Source organism: Schistocerca americana, chromosome 8 (genome assembly GCF_021461395.2).
Source record: "Schistocerca americana isolate TAMUIC-IGC-003095 chromosome 8, iqSchAmer2.1, whole genome shotgun sequence".
Classification (NCBI taxonomy): Eukaryota; Metazoa; Arthropoda; class Insecta; order Orthoptera; family Acrididae; genus Schistocerca; species Schistocerca americana.
In genome coordinates, this window is record NC_060126.1 from 491994805 (window position 1) to 492014605 (window position 19801).

General features: G+C 43.2%; 1 protein-coding gene across 1 annotated transcript in view; it reads left to right on the plus strand.

Annotated features, from left to right (window-relative positions):
* Positions 1–4722: 4722 nt before the first annotated feature.
* LOC124545939 (trypsin-7-like) overlaps positions 4723–19801 on the plus strand; it is a 33554-nt gene continuing 18475 nt past the window's right edge. Inside the window, exon 1 of the mRNA XM_047124900.1 lies at positions 4723–5112. Within this exon, the coding sequence (XP_046980856.1) occupies positions 4723–5112 (390 nt within the window). The remainder of the gene's footprint in view (positions 5113–19801) is intronic.

The window sequence follows — 19801 nt, forward strand, 5'->3', positions numbered from 1 at the left end:
CCGCCTCGAATGCAAATTGAAACCGGATATTGACCTAGGTTTCGGCGCGGATAAGCGCACCTTCTTCGGAACTCACTAAAACTACAAACTGCCTAAAAAGGCATGGTCCAACATTTATACAGGACGCTCAAAAGGGCAAAAGACTCGCATAAAATGTAAAATTTTGGACGTGCTGTATTAATGTTGGACCATGCCTTTTTAGGTAGTTTTTTAGTGTGTCCGAAGAAGGCGTGGTTATCCGCACCGAAACCTAGGTCAACATCCGATTTCAATTTGCAGTCGAGGCGGATTTTTTACCATCATAAAATGATTCACGAATGCTGACGCGCTGCAATGTTAAAAGTTCTTATGACGACTTATCTACTGAACTACTTTTTTCCTTTTTTTTTAAATCTTCAGTCTAACCTCTCAATCTCAGAGTAGTACTTGGAATGTAGGTCGAAATGTGAAAGTACTTACCACTACACTTCGAATGTAGATGGAATGTAAAAGTACTTACCACTGCATCCTCCATTTTTTGCTAGATATATTCTAATCTCAGTTTCCTCCTACAGTTTCTGCCCTCTACAGCTCCCTTCAATAGCATGGACGTTACTCCATAATGAGTTAACAGTTGTCCTAGCATCCTGTTGCTTCTTCTTGTCAGTGTTTTACATATATTCCTTTCCTCGCCAATTCTCCAGAGAACCTCCTCATTATCTTACCACCTAATTTTCAACAGTCTTTATCTCAAATGCTTCGATTCTCTTCTCTTCCAGTTTTCCCACAATCCATGTTTCAGTACCGTATAATGCTGTGCTCCAAACATACGTTCTCAGAAATTCCTTCCTCAAATTGAAGCCTATGTTGGATACTAGTAGACTTCTGTTGGGCAGGAATGTCGTTTTTACCAGTGCTACTCTGCTTTTTATGTCCTCCTTGATCCATCGATCATGGGTTATTTTGCTGCTTAGGTAGCAGAATTCCTTAGTTTAATCTACCTCGTGATCACCAATCCTGATCTTAATTTTTCTGCTTTTCTCGATTTCTGCTACTTCTTATTGCAATGATATAATTTGACACATTCGTTGGGATATGTACATACTGTTTGAAAATTTGTGAAAATACAGTAAGTAGGAAAGGAGTAATAAATTATAAAGGCATGCCTCATGCAGTACTTTCACTGCATGAAGAGTGGTAAGTGATAAATTTTTCCTTTCATCATTTTGTAGAGGTCCTCAGCTACAAAAAATGTCGTAAGGATTTAAAATTAAGTGGAAAGTTTGTTGCAAGTCGCTAAGTGCTCTCATACTCAAATACTGCATGAATAATGTCTTCTTTTTCACTCTCATCCTCACCCCTTTGACACGCAGATGGTTCTTACCCACACAGCGATAGCTGCCTGGTAGTAAGTGTTTTGCGTACCAAATTAGCTTGAAATCGGGCGTTAAGTTTAGGAGGAAATGTGGAACACACACACACACACACACACACACACACACACACACACATACACATACATCTTTCTGATATGTACGAGGGTCACTCCAAAAGAAACGTATACTATTTTTTTTAATCCATCTTTTATTCCATATCTTTGAAAGTTTTATAGTGTGCAGATACATTCTTTAAGAACAATATTTTCATTTATCCACATAATTTCGATCCCTCTGAACTGCCTGACGTCATCTTGGTAACAGCCCCTGTATACCCGCACGGTAAAATTCTGGACCAACCTTGTGGAGCCACTGTTTGGCAGCGTGCACAAGGGAGTCATCATCTTCGAACCTTGTTCCACGAAGGGAGTCTTTCAGTTTCCCAAAGAGATGATAGTCATATGGAGTCAGGTCAGGATTGTAATGCGGGTGTTTCAGTGTTGTCCATCCGAGTTTTGTGATCGCTTCCACGCTTTTTGACTGACATGTGGCCGTGCATTGTCGTGCAGCAGCAGAACATCCTGCTTTTGCCGATGTGGTCGAACACGACTCAGTCGAGCTTGAAGTTTCTTCAGTGCCGTCACACATGCACCATAATTTATGGTGGTTTCACTTGGCATGATGTCTACAAGCAAGAGTCCTCCGGAATCGAAAAACACCGCAGCCAAAACTTTTCCAGCAGAAGGTGTGGTTTTGAATTCTTTTTCTTGGGTGAATTTGCATGATGCCACTCCATTGATTGCCTCTTCGTCTCTGGTGAAAAATGATGGAGCCATGTTCCATCACCTGTCAAAATTCTACCAAGAAATTCATCTCCACCATTCTCGCACTGTTCCAAAAGTTCGCTGCATACCGTTTTTCTTTTTTCTTTGTGAGCCACTGTCAACATCCTGGGAACCCACCTGGCACAAACCTTTTTTAACGCCAACACTTTCGGTATTCTGCAAACACTTCCTTCCCCTATCCCAGCGTAGCGTGACAATTCGTTCACTGTGATGCATCTGTCAGCAGTCACCAATTCGTTAACTCTCTGCACATTGTCTGGAGCGTGTGCAGTATGAGGCCTGCCGCTGCGAGGACAGTCCTCAATATTGCCGTGCCCGCTTTCATCACGTACCCTGCTTGCTCACCGACTAACTGTACTGCGATCGACAGCAGCATCTCCGTACATCTTTCTCAACCCCTTGTGGATGTTTCCCACTGTCTCGTTTTCACAGCACAGGAATTCTATGACAGCACGTTGCTTCTGACGAACGTCAAGTGTAGCAGCGCTTCTTGAAGACGAGCTGTGACGGCGCCACTCACGCGAACAGGTTGAACTAAGTATGAAAACAAGCGGGAAGGATGTATCTACACACAGTAAAACTTTCACACATGCAGAATGAAAACTGCATTTTTTACAAAAATAGTGTGCATTTCTTTTGGAGTGACCCTCGTATTGATGTCATGTCTCTATGTCAGTTCATGTCAACAGACTGATTTAATACAACTGACTGCCAGATACACTACTGGCCATTAAAATTGCTATACCAAGAAGAAATGTAGATGATAAACGGGTATTCATTGGACAAATACATTATACTAGAACTGACATGTGATTAGATTTTCACGCAATTTGGGTGTATAGATCCTGAGAAATCAGAACCCGGAACAACCACCTCTGGCCGTAATAACGGCCTTGATACGCCTGGGCATCTAGTCAAACAGGGCTTGGATGGCGTGTACAGGTACAGCTGCCCATGCAGCTTCAACACGATGCCACAGTTCATCAAGAGTAGTGACTGGCGCATTGACCAGACGTTTTCAATTGGTGAAAGATCTGGAGAATGTGCTGACCAGGGCATCAGTCGAACATTTTCTCTATCCAGAAAGGCCCATACAGGACCTGCAAGATGTGGTTGTGCATTATCCAGCTGAAATGTAGGGTTTCGCAGGGATCGAATGAAGGGTAGAGCCACGGGTCGTAACACATCTGAAATGTAACGTCCACTGTTCAAAGTGCCGTCAATGCAGACTAGAGGTGACCGAGACGTGTAACCAATGGCACCCCATCCCATCACGCCGGGTGATACGCCAGTATGGCGATGACGAATACACGCTTCCAATGTGCGTTCACCGCGACGTCGCCAAACACGGATGCGACCATCATGATGCTGTAAACAGAACCTGAATTGATCCGAAAAAATGACGTTTTGCGATTCGTGCACCCAGGTTCGTCGTTGAGTACACCATCGCTGGCGCTCCTGCCTGTGATGCAGCGTCAAGGGTAACCGCAGCCATGGTCTCGGAGCTGATAGTCCATGCTGCTGCAAACGTCGTAGAACTGTTCGTGCAGATGGTTGTTGTCTCGCAAACGTCCCCATCTGTTGGCTCAGGGATCGAGAAGTGGCTGCACGATCCGTTACAGCCATGCGGATAAGATGCCTGTCATCTCGACTGCTAGTGATTCGAGGCCATTGAGATCCAGCACGGCGTTCCGTATTACCCTCCTGAACCCACCGATTACATATTCTGCTAATAGTCATTGGATCTCGACCAACGCGAGCAGCAATGCCGCGATACAATAAACCGCAACCTCGATAGGCTACAATCCGACATTTATCAAAGTCGGAAACGTGATGGTACGCATTTCTCCTCCTTACACTAGGCATCACATCAACGTTTCACTAGGCAACGCCGGTCAACTGCCGTTTGTGTACGAGAAATCGGTTGGAAACTCTTCTCATGTCAGGACGTTGTAGGTGTCGCCACCGGGGCCAACCTAGTGTGAATGCTCTGAAAAGGTAATCATTTACATATGAGAGCATCTTCTTCCTGTCAGTTAAATTTCGCATCTGTAGCACGTCATATTCGTGGTGTAGCAATTTTAATGGCCAGTAGTGTACACATCACTCCACTGCCGCGAGTTCATTGACCTTTTGAGGGTCATGTAAGTTCCTGGAACCAGTCCTACACCAAAAACAGCCTTCAAAGCGAACAGTGTGCTCTGTTAACTGGGTGCCTGTGTGATTGTTCGTCTCACTTGTAGCCACACTTTCTACTTTCCAGTAATTGTGTGTCACATGAGTTCTATACTTGAAAACAATTGACCAATACAGATTAGATAAACGACCGGATGTCTAAACGTTTACCGATAACAAGGCACTTCATTATATCCATATGCATGTTATCGTCACTGGAGATACGATCTCGGCCGATGCCGAATGTCGCCAGAAGTCGCATTGTTCGCGGAGTAATCTGCGCCCTAACAGCGCCTGGGCGGTACAAAAGCGGCCTCACCGCCCGCGCCTCGCACCCTGCCTCCGCCATGACGCTCGCAGTCCTCGTCATCGCCGCGGCGTGTCTGCTGGCGCCACCGTCGCTGGCGGCTCCGTGGCTCAGGACTCGCGGCCACGGGCGCGTCATCAACGGCACGGAGGCCGACATCGCCGACTTCCCCTGGATGGTGTCGCTGCAGATCCTGGACGACCACGTGTGCGGCGCTTCCATCATCAGCAGCACATGGGTGCTGACGGCGGCGCACTGCGTCTACGTGTGCCAGCTGTACGCCGACCGCCACAAGAGCATGCGCGCCGGCTCCTCCAGCAGGGCCAGCGGCGGCGTCCGCCTCGACGTGGCCCAGATGATCAAGCACGCCGACTTCCAGATGCCCACTGACGAGGACCCTGACGTCGACTACGACATCGGCGTCATCCAGGTGAGGGGGCATACAAGGGTACATTAGTGGTGGTTCTATGTCGCACCCCCGATCCTCGCCGCTAGTCGGCGTGACCTGTTGATGATGAAACGAGCCCACAGGACCTTACCAGCGCATTTTACCTGCACCGTCGCGGGTCGCCCATTGCTCGCTATAACGCCTCTTCTTCTTGATGATTTGGTTTGATTTGTACTTGGCCTCAGCTAAAACTCGGTGACAGTCGGTAGAGTGTTGAGATCGTTATGAAGTTACGAAGACGACGTTACACAAAATAACAGTGCTGAACCGAAATGTTGACGTGCGTGAGATATTTACTTCACCAAGAATCGTAATTAATCGTTCGTAATCGATGTTTAACTGATTAATAATGAAATATTAATGATAAAACCAATACATTCACATCCACAACAAATTCCATACAAGCTGGTCGTAATTTCAAGTATGTAAGAAATCGTAACAGTGGGCTTGTTATTGGAGTCAAAGATTCTACACAAGCGCCAAGCGCTACAGTCAAATGTTATCGCTGCGCATAATTATTACTGGGGAGTTTCATGTCAATAATTTGATAGAATTTTAAATCACAAATGCACGACTTGGCACGAGAGGGTATTTTATTGCACAATATCAGTCACTTCCTAACCGAGCCTTGAGAAGAAAACTTTCCCAGGTGTTGAGGGGATTTAAATTATATGCTTCGGACCTATTACTGAAGTTTCATAAACCACTGGCTATTATGAATGAAAATTGTCTATCAGTGTTCGTTGCCTAAATCACTGTCTAAGTAATGTTTAGTTCAATTATCTAGTTAAAAGTTCACTTTATTCTAGTAGGTAAAAGTCCTCCGTTCGAATTCTAATGCCGTGATATTTGAAGTCAGAAGATCGTATTACTGCGTCATAATAGATCGCAATTATTCAATCTCAAAAACAATATAAGCACGCCTACATCTACGAGCATTCAAATATATAACCTGCTTCGGCTAACTCTCGTAGCGTAGTGAGAATGCATTTAATTATACTTAGTCATTACTCACGATTCCCAATGAGTAGTCACACGGAGTGTTCTTTGGGATCGTTGGTTCTACTTTGCGGATGTTAATTTACGCTAATTTTGCGATTTATTACGATTTTGATTTTAATTTTATTGAAATTTAATCTTTCTTTCGTAGATTGCTAATTTGTCAAGTCTTAGATTCCTGATTTAATTACTTGTTATTGTCCTAATAATAGTGATAAATGGAACTTCGTTCGCTTATTCACTTTCCTGGGAATTTGGGACTTGGGGGGATATCTTTTGGGTATTGGGAGCTAATTTTTGATTTTTATTTCTCGTCCCAGGAAGTGGCATTACATCGCTACGAACCTCGCTGGGCGATTTTTATGCCTGGAATAGCGATCGTCGTTGCCAGTCCCGAAGCTTGAACTGTGATTGGCTGTCTCAGAGCCACTCTAGCGGACCCGTTGTTTAAATAACTACACCTCGCTTTACGCGCTTCCTCACACAGCATCTAAGTACTTTTACAATCCCACCTACGTTCCATACTCCGCAAGTCACTGTGTAGTCTATGGCGGAGAGTATTTATAGTACTGCATACTAAGGTTCAAATGGCTCTGAGCACTATGGGACTTAACTTCTGAGGTCATCTGTCCCCTAGAACTTAGAACTACTTAAATCTAACTAACCTAGAACCACTCGGCCAGCCCGGCCGGCGCATGTTAAGGCTTCTTCCCGTTTCATTCACGTATGCAGCACAGGCAAAGTAATTTCGTAAATGTCTCTGTAGAAGCTGTAATTAGTCTTGTCTTGGCGATCGCTGTGATTGCCCTACGTAGGGGGCTGTAGCATATTCTTAGGTTCCTCACATCATGCCTCAGAACATGTCCTACCAACCGACCCCTTCCTCTAGTCACGTTGAGCCACAAACTCCTCTTCTTCCCAATTTTATTCAATAGCTCCACATTAGTTATGTCATCTAACCATCTAATCTTCAGCATCCTTCTGTAGCACCATATTTCGAAAGCTTCTACTCTCTTCTTGTCCACACTATTTATCGTCCATGTTTCACTTCCATACATGGCTACACTCCATAGAAATACTTTCAGAAACGACTTCCTGACACTTAAATCAATACTCCATGCTAACAAATTTCTCTTCTTCAGAAACGCTTTCCTTGCCATTGCCAGTCTACATTTTATACTTCTCTACTCCGACCATCATCAGTTATTTTGCTCCCCAAATAGCAAAACTCCCTTACTACTTTAAGTGTCTTATTTCCTAATCTAATTCCCTCAGCATCATCTGATTTAATTCGACTACATTCCATTACCTTCGTTTTGCTTCTGTTGATGTTCATCTTTTATCCTCCTTTCAAGACACTGTCCATTCCGTTCAACTGCTCTTCCAAGTCCTTTGCTGTCTCTGACAGAATTACAATGTCATCGGCGAACATCAAAGTTTTCGTTTCTTCTCCATGGGTTTTAATACCTACTCTGAATTTATCTTTTGTTTCCTTTACTGCTCGCTCAATATACAGATTGAATAACATCGGGGAGAGGCTACAACCCTGTCTCACTCCCTTCCCAACTACTGCCTCCCTTTCATGCCCCTCGACTTTTATAACTGCCATCTGGTTTCTGTACAAATTGTAAATAGCCTTTCGTTCCCTGTATTCTCGGAGCCACTCTAGCAGACCCATTGTTTAAATAACTACACCTCGTTTTACGCGCTTCCTCACACAGCATCTGAGACCTTCACATTCCCATCTACGTTCCATACTCTGCAACTCACTGTGTAGTGCATGGTGGAGGGTACTTATTGTACCACATATTAAGGCTTCTTTCCACTTCTTTCACGTATACAGCACAGGAAAAGTAATTTCATAAAGGTCTCTTTAAAAGCTGTAATAAGTTTAGTCTTGTCTTCGCGAACGCTGTAATTGCGCTATGTAGGGGGCTGTAGCATGTTCTTAGGTTCCTCACATGATAGTAATAATCGAAACTTTGTAACTCGTGTTTTGGCAGATAGTTCCCATCTATCTTCATACAACTGCCAGATCACGCTTTCCTGCATTTTCGTGACGCTCTCTCGTGGATGAAACAAACACGTGAGTACTGATGCCGCTCTTATTATTTATGTTCAATATTGTCTGGCTGTTCTGACCCGCCAGGGTAGCCGAGAGCGCAAACACGCTGCTTCCTGGAGTCGGGTAGGCGCGCCGGCCCGGATCGAATCCGCCCGGCGGATTAACGACGAGGACCGATGTGCCAGCCAGCCTGGATGTAGGTTTTAGGTGGTTTTCCACATCCCACTAGGTGAATACCGGGCTGGTCCCCATGTTCCGTCTCAGTTCCACAGCTCGCAGACATCTGAACACATTCTCACTATTCCATGGATTACACTCGATGCAGACATTTGGGGTACACTACTTCCATCCCAGGGGGTACGGGGTGGCGGCAGGAAGGGCATCAGCCACCCCTTAAACATTAACAAGCCAATTCCGATTAACGATGGCTGACCCTGCATTACTACGGAACAAGGCTCAAGCGATAGAAATTGTCTGACTGTCGTACTTGGTTTGGATCCAACACAATTGACCAGTATTCTAGGATGATGTTTTATAAACAGTCTCCTTTGTACGTTGACTGTTTTTCCTAGTGTCCCACCAATGAAACGACCATACAAGACAGTATTGTTTGTTGTCAGCTTATGAGAGCTATATGCGGCGATTTTAAACACGTACATATTACAGCCTTATTTGGACACAACGTTACCTGGGAACACACGCAAACGTATTATAGGGTTACCGTTAATAGGTCAGCCGTGCACTACAAGCAGATATCAGCTACTAGCGTAGCAGAGGACGCGTGGCGTGCCCATATCGTATTTTTAGGGTACAGAAACCCCTCCACAGACCGATAAGATGCCTTCTTGGTCCAGAAAGTGTGACACTGGTCACAAATATTGGAGAAAGAAAATGTTAACACAGTATTAATTAACAGTAGGAACATCTACATAAAAGTGTTGGAACTAGTCTCGCTTATAAACGAAAGTATTTCCCACATAATATTACGGACAGAAAGGTCGCTCAAACTAGAAGTCAATAGCAATGGAATTCAACATTTCGATTGGAATGTATATGGCAGAGACAGGCTGAACGTGATGGTGGAGGTGTTTTTTTATTTCTATAAGAAATTTGGTGATATCTAGCGAGGTTAGTACAGATTCCAAATGCGAAATAATTTGGGTGAAGACATGCGTTAATGGTTGATCAAATAATATTATCCGATGCGCTTATAGACGTCCTGCCTCAGCTGTAGAAGTGGTGGAACAGCTAAGGGGAAACTTGGAGAATATTTCGCGCAAATTTCCTGGCAATGTGACGGTTTTATGTGAAGATTTTAACCTATCAGCTGTATGCTGGTTTCGGACATAATCATGTTAAATTATTCTAAATGCTTTACATAAAATTACTGTGAGCAGTTAATCACAGAATCGACTTTTGAAGATAATATCGACGACCTGCTAGTGGCAAATAGACCCTAACCTTTCGACTCATTTAATGTAGAACAGGGAATCAGTGATCACAAGTCTATTACAGTATCACTGGATTAGGCAGTAAGTAGGAAGACAAAGAAACAGATTCAGATTACCTGAGCAGTCAGCAAGAAAATGTCATCTCCAGCAATACCAACACAAAGTATCAATGGAAAAAGTTCAGGAGCTGCCCGGGATTAGCCGAGCGGTCTGGGCCGCAGCAGTCATGGACTGTGCGGCTGCTCCCGGCGGAGGTTCGAGTCCTCCCTCGGGCATGAGTGTGTGTGTTTGTCCTTAGGATAATTTAGGTTAAGTAGTGGGTAAGCTACGGGACTGATGACCTTAGCAGTTAAGTCCCACAGGATTTCACACACAAAAAGTTCAAGAGCAAATGGTTCAAATGGCTCTGAGCACTATGGGACTAAACTTCTGAGGTCATCAGTCGCCTAGAACTTAAAACTACTTAAACCTAACCAACCTAAGGACATCACACACATCCATGCCCGAGGCAGGATTCGAACCTGCGACCGTAGCGGTCACTCGGTTCCAGACTGTAGCGCCTAGAACCGCTGGGCCACCCCGGCCGCCGTTCAAGAGCGTTCTGCAGACAACAATCTTTAGACAGTTATGAAAAGACCCACCGATGTTCGACAGTCATGTTAGAATGCTGCTATTAACGTAAAGAGAGATTCACAGCAAATTTAAACGTAGCCAAAGCCCCACGGACAAAGTTAATGAAGCCAAAATTAGCTTAAGGAGAGTCATGCGTGAAGTGTTAAAAAAATTCGAAAGTAAAATTCTACCTACCGACCTGACACAAAATCTTAAGTAATTTTGGTGTTACGATAAATCAGTGAAGTGGTCGAAGTCATCTGTCCAGGCATTCTGTGACCATAGTGGAAGTGAAGCGAAGGACGACAGAAAATGCAGAAATACTAAACCTCTCATTCCAAAACTGTTACGCGGGGGAAGACCGTACTGTAGCGCCTATTTTAAATCGTCGCACAAACGACAAAATGGCTGATACCGAAATAAGTGACCATGAGACAGAAAAGAGCTCAAAAGGCGGAAGGCCATTAGACCTCAATGGATACCAATTCGATTCAACTCATGGTTTGGGATAGGACTGGTCTCTCTTCTAGCAGGTCTCTAGAGGAGCGTGGCGTTACTAATGACTGAAAAAAAGTACAGGTCGTTCCCGTTTTCTAGAAGGGTCGTCGATTCACAAAAAATGTTGGCTTAAATTTCTTACCTCGGTCAGATCTAGAATTTTGAGGTATTTTTCTTGCTTGCGTGTTGTGACACTTCTGGGGGCCCGAAATCTCCTCTGTAGTAATCAACATGGCTTCCGAAAACAATGATCGTGCTGAACCCAGATCATTCTGTTCGTCCACGAGACATACAAAGTAGCAGGTACGGGAACCTAGGTAGATGCCGTGTTCCTTGACTTCGGGAAAGCATTCGGTTCAGTTTCGCACTCCCTCGTAATGAACAAAATACGAGAGTACGGTGCATCAAATCATCTGTGGGATTGGATCATAGAGTTTCTAGCAAACAGAACGCAGCATGGCATTCTGAACGGAGAGATGTCTTCAGAAGGAAATGTGACTTCGGGTGTGACCCAGGGGTGTGTTATAGGAGCATTACTTTTCGCAATACATAGAAATGACCTAGTAGCTAACACTGAAAGTTCCTTGAGGCTTTTCACAGATGACGCTGTTGTATTCAAAGGAGTCAAGACGCTAGAAAATTGTAGCGGAAGGCAGGAAGACCTGCATAGGACAGACACTTGCTCCAGGGAGTGACGGTTGATCTTCAGTGTAAAAAAGTTTAACGTATACCTAATACATAGGGAATAAGACCTTTTATTGTATGATTATACAACTGAAGAATGTTGAATGGAAGCAGTTACTTTCAAAAAAATACCCAGGATTAGGCGTACGGAACGATCTGAAATTGAGCGACCACATAAGATTAAACTCGAGTAAGGCAGATGTCAGACTGACAAGGAAACATCATCAAATCGACCTCACTTTTTAACGGGAAAAAATACCCATGTAAGATTTCAGCCATAGAAATCGATTCTGAGCGAAAAGTTTGGCCATATTTCTAATAGTGTGCGCTTATGACCTACCGAACGTACAGCTTTTAAATTTCGCGCGCACCGGTTGTTTGCACTCGTTCCGACCCACTGCAGCCGTTTAACACACGAGCGTAAAGTACAGTACAGCGTACTAACAAGTTTGTGAAATACTGCTGTGAAATTGGTAAGGTGCTTCGTCAAAGTACGCGTTTTCCAACTTGTAGCCTATACCAGAGATCTCTGTATGGTGAACATTTTTATGCTGCAAGTGACAAATGAAATGAATGTGTCGTAGAAGCAGCGAAGAGTTATTTCACTATTAACTTCGCCGCTGTGCGTCATTTCCCTTGGATTTTGAAGCTGACATTGCTAAAGTAACGTCGATATGCAGAAATACGCTGTTCTTCATCTTGATTGGTCTGATGAAATTGTAAACTGAAAATGATGAACTTCATTATAATTATTCAGTCACCTAGGTTCACCCATTTTGTTTCTGAGGCATAAACGATGTTGAATATCATTACGAGAATATTGTTAAATAGTACTGAATAAATATGTTCGTCAGGTTAACACATTATGTTCTGTACTTACCTATTTTTCGCATAGAACGGCATGTATTCTTGAGCAAGATTTCATTACACGTTTGGCAGATGTGTCCAAGTTGTCCCTCCTCTTCCCTCACCTTCAGCATCCCGCAAATAGGAGGTCACTGGTTGTCACTCCTATGTCAATGCTTCGCGCTCAGGCATGAGGCGGAAAAGCTGTATATTCAGAAAGTCGTAACTGTGTACTACCAGAATTATGGCTCAAATCTGCTCACGGGATTGACTAGTGGGGTTGATATATTGCGCGTGTGCTTTCTTCTCCTTGAAATATGAGATCGAATTGGTGACATTTCCTTGTGACATTCACTGAAAAATCCTGAGGAAATGTAGTCCATCAATAAAGGCAGTAGCTTACAAACACACGTTGAATCAATACTTGAATACAGCTCGTCAGCATGGGAGCTTTGTCAGATAGAACTGAGACAGGAGGAAATCTACAGAAGAGCAGCGCATTTCGTTGCAGATACAGTTAGCACGAAAGCGTCAGAGAGATGATAAACTAACTCCAATGGCACACGCTGTAAGAGGCGTTCTGCATCACGGTGTGGTCTATTGTTAAAGTTTCGAGATTACACGCTCCTAGAAGATTCAACAAATATATTGTGTGCTCTTACACTACTCGTATACCTTGTGAAAAGACCATGAAGATTAAATCAAATGTGTGTATATTCCTAAGGGACCAAACTGCTTAGGTCATCGGTCCCTAGACTTACACATTACTTAAACTAACTTATGCTAGGAACAAGACACACACCCATGCCCGAGGGAGGACTCGAAACTCCGGCGGGACGAGGAAGATTAAATCACAGAGATTCGAGCCGACTTGGATTCTTCCCGACAATCTTTCTACCCGCAACTATTCGAAACTGGAACAGGAAATGGGGAAAGCGAGAGTGGAACACACAATAATTTCGTCATACACCCCAAGGTGGCTTGCGGAGTATCGATGTGTAGGTAGATCATCACAAACTCTTCTTGATTTACAGAGTTAGGTGTAATAAATTTTGGAAATTCGTTCCGCTGATTCACCTAATCTATCATTTTCTCCTTTTAATGAAATATCACGACAAAAATTTACAGGTGGCAGATGCAGTACATGAAGCAGATGTGGATACAAACTGACGAAATAATACGTCAGAGTGAGTACTCCCATGAAAAGCTCTTCCACAGAAGCGAAGTTAACAAGATTGAGTCGAACTTTTGTATCTAACTAGTCTGGTTCAATAACGTTTAAATAAACTGGAATACTTGTTGCGACTGTCTTCAAAAGTTCTCAGCATAACATTAGAGATGTTGTTAGAACTGGTGAAAGTATCTGCAACGCGGACAGTCTTCAAAGAGTGCAGGCGTATCTCTTCTTCTTTCTCCTAGTCACTAACCACATTTTCGTTGCCAACGAAGCATTATCCCTGTCGTCAGACGATGGAGAGAAAATCTTTTTGCTGCAAACACTGCAAGTAATCCACTCAACTAGCAACGTAAACAGCCGCAGGGTAGACGCTCCCAGAAAATAGAGAGACGCCCGTGTGACCAGCCGTGTCTCAGTAGAGAGCCTGCCGCGTAAATGTGACTGTAGGGTAAACGTCCTCAGCGAGTAGCGAGATGCGGCAGGCTGCAGCATAAACCTGCCCTTGAACCTGCACAGTCCCTTGTGGAACACCGCTGCTCGCCGCTGGAACATCGCATCTCGCTTCTGGCTGGGAGCCTTTCCCCCTCAGCTGTCCACATCGTCAGTTGGAGGGATGTTCTCCGCATTGTCTGGGGACAACGATATTGGTCGCTTCCATACAAAAATATGTTGAGTGTCGTGGACGAAGAAGAAATATGAATGTACACTTTGAATGTAGTCTGCCCACATTGGAGATAATCACCCCAATTCTATCAATAGCCAAAAGTTACCCAGAGAACTTTCCCAGAAAATTGCGAGGGTCACCACAAACGTTCCAGTTTATTTAAAACAATAGCAGACAAACCCGGCATTGTCCAGGCTTTCATTTTGCCAGTTCTCTATTAGAAACGAAAACACAAAATGAAGTGAGTTTCTAATGAAGTATCTAAAAAATTTCATTTCCATGTATTGGCGAAAAAAACCTTTGAAATTATGAAACAGACCTACAAACAAATACTCATAATATACAAATTTATAAGTGCAGTACCCAAATTAAGAAACACTTCTCTGGACGGTTTCTGTACGCTGGGTGCAGGTACTGCACGCGTCTACAACGCTATTTTGTAAACTTCTCTATGGTAACGCCTTTTCATCCGTTGTATAGACGGCTGTCGTTTCCGGCTACGGCCGTTTGTGCTTCGCATCCGAAATCCGTTAGAATCGTTGCCAGATGTCAGGGATTTTCCTAAGTTGACTCGACTACACGAGTATCTTACCAGTAAAGAATGAATATGTTAAAGCTTCAGGCACAATATTGCATTTTTTGGCGTATTTCAGTGTTTATGACTTCATATTTCTTGAACTGTGTGTCCTACAATGATATATTTGTGTAGGTACTTTCAGTGGCATAAATGGATACTGTCTGCGAAATGCGTTGCCAATATATTTAGTAGAAACGAAACAACAAATTTAAACGTCATTCAATATGCGAAAGTTTTTCATGCATCTAAGTGATTAAGACTTTATATCCCTTGAACTTTGATTGGTGGGCGGTTCTTATCCCCACAGCGATTGTTGTCTGACAGCAAGGAATATGTGTGTACAAATCGGTCCAGTGGTTTAGGAGGAAATATGGAACACACACACACACACACACACACACACACACATACCTGCTTTTATAAGATGTATGAATTACCGAACCGGAATAGTTAAACATATTCAGATGCGGACCAACAATATTAATTTAATTTGTATGGATGTGTGATTCGTAAGCCCACTCAGGCTGTGGTAACATATCTTCAGATCGTGTTCCCGCCTGCTTCACTTACTGCAGTATGTTTCGGTAATGCAAGCAAACGATAAGGTCAAGTACAGAACAATGAAACAAGCAAGTAATCTTAATTATCATAATCCAGAAACCAGTGATTTCCCTGAGGCTTCGTATTATGCCTGAGTATGTGAACATCTCCAGGGGATCCACATTGCAGATGGGCAATAGAGGACAAGCACGCTACGGCAGCTGTTCCATATGGCCACCGTTCATGTGAGAGCAATCTCCAACACGTCTACTAATTGATGCCCCTACATGTTAAGAAATCTCACTCACGTTCGAAATGCATTTAGAGTCATCGAATTTATATTTCCGGAATTCATCGGCACTATCAACAGAGCTCGAATACACCAAAGCTTTTAAATATTCCGACTGATGACCACAGATGTTAATCCCATAGTGCTCGGGGCCATTTTTTTTAAAAATATTCCACCTAAAGGATCTGGGAGGCCATAGTATTGGCGAGACTCGACAAATATACTTGTAGTCGAAAGGCTGTTCATCAGCGCTTCGGTTTCCGGAGAGCGGTTTGTTGTTTTGTAATTAACACCTCACTTGCCGTGTTTCCAAGTAATCGCGGTCTTAGACATTAACAGTGTTGTAACATTAGCACGACTGCACTTATGCATACATCGTATCAGGCAAACCATTGGTTTCTGAACTCATGTCTACCAGGATTGCCGGCCGGAGTGGCCGAGCGGTTCTAGGCGCTACAGTCTGGAACAGCGCGACCGCTACGGTCGTAGGTTCGAATGCTGCCTCGGGCATGGATGTGTGTGATGTCGTTAGGTTAGCTAGGTTTAAGTAGTTCTAAGTTCTAGGGGACTGATGACCACAGTAGTTAAGTCCCATAGTGCTCAGGGCCATTTGAATCTACCAGGATTGTCTGCTTGTTTCGTTGTACTCTACTCGCCTTTAATTTGTAACTGTAATGCAATTTAATGTAATTAGAAAATCCTCTATATCGGCTGCTTTTAGATTTTGTTCCTGACATTTTACGAAAGAAAAGACAAAACAATAAATCAGGTCAAACGGAGGAACTGATTTCTAAAAATTATTGCACTAATATTATCGGGGATGAGGCGATTGTGATACTCTGTATGCCTTTTGTCATAACTAGCTTTGTTTCCACAATCAGCTGAAATAAGTGCCTGTTTAAAAAGTCAGTTGTAGTTCTCACTTTTGAAGTCACCTCGTAAGCTCGCAACAAGCATTTCATTCTTGTAGATGTAGGTTTCATCCATAGGATACTCGGATAATGCAAACAATCTATAAGGTGAAAACTTACAAAACAATGGTCCGACCCATGATAGAATATCGTTGACGTGTGTTGGATCCATATCAGATCACAGATGGGACTATCAGTACAAACCGAATGTATACAAGGAAGGGTAGCTGCAGTGGTAACATGTTTGATCCCCCAAGAGAGTGTCATGGAAATGCAGAAAAAATCGAGGTGGCAAGTGTTTCGAGGTAGATACAGACTATCTCAACATATATTAACAGTTACATATTTTCAAAGCAGACAGTTTGACAATATAAAAATTATTACACGAATTTTTTAAATCATGACAATCATATTACTGCGAACAAAAAAGAAATGAAATAATTATTTTTCGTCTAGCAAGTTGAGATCTACTTACTGTTTATTCTAAAAGGCATTATTTCAAGCCCACAACAATAATGTAGACTCGTAAATCCAGAAATTTCACAGATGTGCCGTTGCTGGTCCAGCGCTGCAGATGAACGACTTCATGTGTATGTTTGAAATGATCTTTTAACTTCAAAATGACAAACAAAAACTTTAAATAATCTTGGGTTGACGAGTGTTATTGTTCAGTACATAAACAACATCAAATCGATGCACTGAACCACAGAGGCATCGCAGCTGCTGCCTCACTGAATCAATGTTATCACCTTCACCTTACGTAAAAACAGTGGAGTGCCATCTTGGAAACATACGTACGACTGTCGTCTTCTAGAGTGTCTCCCACGACTCTCACCACAACAACCATCCAGACTTGTTTTGCTGTGGGTGCTCACCCCCCCCCCCACCCCCCCCCCCCCCCCCGCCCCCCACACCCCCCACACACACACTTTTCCGTCTGCCTCGCCGTTCAGCGGAGGCTGCTGCGTGTATTCTAGTGGCTACTGACGTCACTCCCACAGCGTCAGGACTACGATGTGTCTAATGGTTCAAAAAGTAAACTGTAATCTAAGTTGGTAACTAATAACTGTTCTGTGCATCCAAATGACAATGGGAATCCCTCACAACCTGCCATTTCTGACCGGATAGAAATTCTATTTATGGCGTTTTGATTGTGTTTAAAATAGTAGGAACAGAAAAAATATACAAAATCAAAAATCACTATAAAAATACCTAAAGGAACATTAAAGAGAATGTTATGATGATGTACATCAAACGATTCCATTTGCTCAGGGGATGATAAAAATTTCATTGATTCCGTTTATGTAAAGTCTAATGAAAGTTATTGAGACGGCTTTATTGATGTTTTTGTTAACTAATAGTAATTAAATCATCGTATTTAAGTGAAACTAGTTTTCAGATTCGAGGTATTTCGAACTCCTATTCCGACCGAAATACATCATTTGCGTCAAAAGGCGTTTCTAGAAAAATGTGAAAAAGTAATACGAGCAAGGTCTTTCTGTCAGGATTAGCTGACCCACAACAAAAACTATTGCGCTAATGCGAATACGAGTTGGTTTCGACTTCACATACATGTTAGTAAGGCTGTGGAAAATTTCTAAACTAGAAACCAAATATCTAATTTTTAACCATATGAAGAAATCTGATAGAGTAAAGTTATTTGAATAAATAAGTAACAGCAACAGCTGTCGTGAGAAGATTTATTGAACCACTGGTTCACAAGTAGTCCACGACTATAAAGTCACCTCCTCTGGCGCCAAACAGTTGAACTAAAGAAGATGCAAAAAGCCTTTTTTTTAACCTACATAGGGTAAACTTTCTGAAAGAACTTTTAATTACGTTATAAATAACGAGAGAGAGATCACAGACCTTTTTAGATATGGAAGCCGCCCCTCAATAAAAAATAGATGTCACCTATTCTCAAGCTGACAGTGCACCACTTGTGATGTGTAACCTAGAACAAATATCGGCACAAAGAACTAGTCAAATTATAAAAGAATCCCAGTGATCAAGAAGGATACCCAGAAGATAATGAAGACTCATCCTGAGAACCCCCCCCCCCCCCCCCCCCAAAGCAGTGCTTTCACAAGCAGCGGTGAGAGGATGTACGAAGAGAGGCCCGGCCCACAGCAAAGCAGGTACTGGCAATTCAGGAGTAATACACTGAAGTACCAACCTGTCATGCAAGCGAGAAATAATGGGCCCAGCTATGGCAGCTCGTAGCTTCGATAGTTATATGAATGTGGCACAATGCCAGTTTAATCTAAATTAACATTTACAGTACCTGCCAGAAAGGAAGCTAGGGTGACCTCTGTACAATGAAACATTGGCACAGACAACAGATAACATATTAATGAAGAACATGTAATTTCCCCTGGAAGAAGTATGTAAGGTGGCAGAATAAATGAAGGTCAGATTCGCACCTTACATGAGAGCTTCATACATCGCAATGGGAAGGTGAATATGGCACCTCACTTAATTTGGCGGTACTGAGCAAATTTGCCTATCAGTATGTAATGCAAAAAGGGATGACATTCAATCGATGGTAATTAACACACTATTCCTATAATGCATGTTTGAGCGGAAGATGAAACAAGCAGCGATAGGTGCTTTAGTTTGGAATTCAGAAGGACAACGCAGAGACACGGTCACGCTACAGGGGGTTCCATGGAATCCACTTAAAGGCGTGTCCCAGACGGAAAGTCGACGACTGACCAGGTGACTGAGATGGGGAGAGTGAGTACAATGGCCCATCTTAGGGAGGACAGGAAAGAAAGCTTTTATAAAACTGCATTTCGAAATTCCAAAGGGATACGAAACAAGACCAGTGACGCATTTTCAATCATGTATCCAGCAAGTGGTACACACATGAGAGAATCAATGTACGCTTTTAGGCATTTGGAACAGGCACAAAACTTCCAATTGGCGGAAACGCGCTAGGAAGGAGAAAAGAGCCAAAGTTTCGACGCAATTTGATGGTAGTGACCTTGCATTGGTAGAGAGAGTTTCCACAAAATAAGAGGAACGCTCCTTTTGGTCGAAAAAAGCTGTGACGTGAAGAACGAAAAAACCCAGGTGGGGAGAGAGTGCGGCTACGAGTAAGACAAGACGGAAATTTTCAGGGACTCTTCTCTGAAGTGGCGTCAAGTGCAGAATGGAGTGCATAACGCTCTGTATCATGCAGAGAAGTAATTTGTGTGAACACTGCGTTCACAGTGGCTGATATCCAGCTAGAAATTAGCTGTAGCATCGCTTAGCTCCAACTGTGGAGAAACGAACCAGTCAATTAGTTAACTGTTCTTGAGTAAACTGAGCGGGCATTATAATACGTACGCTGCTCCAAGCATCCGCGTGTATA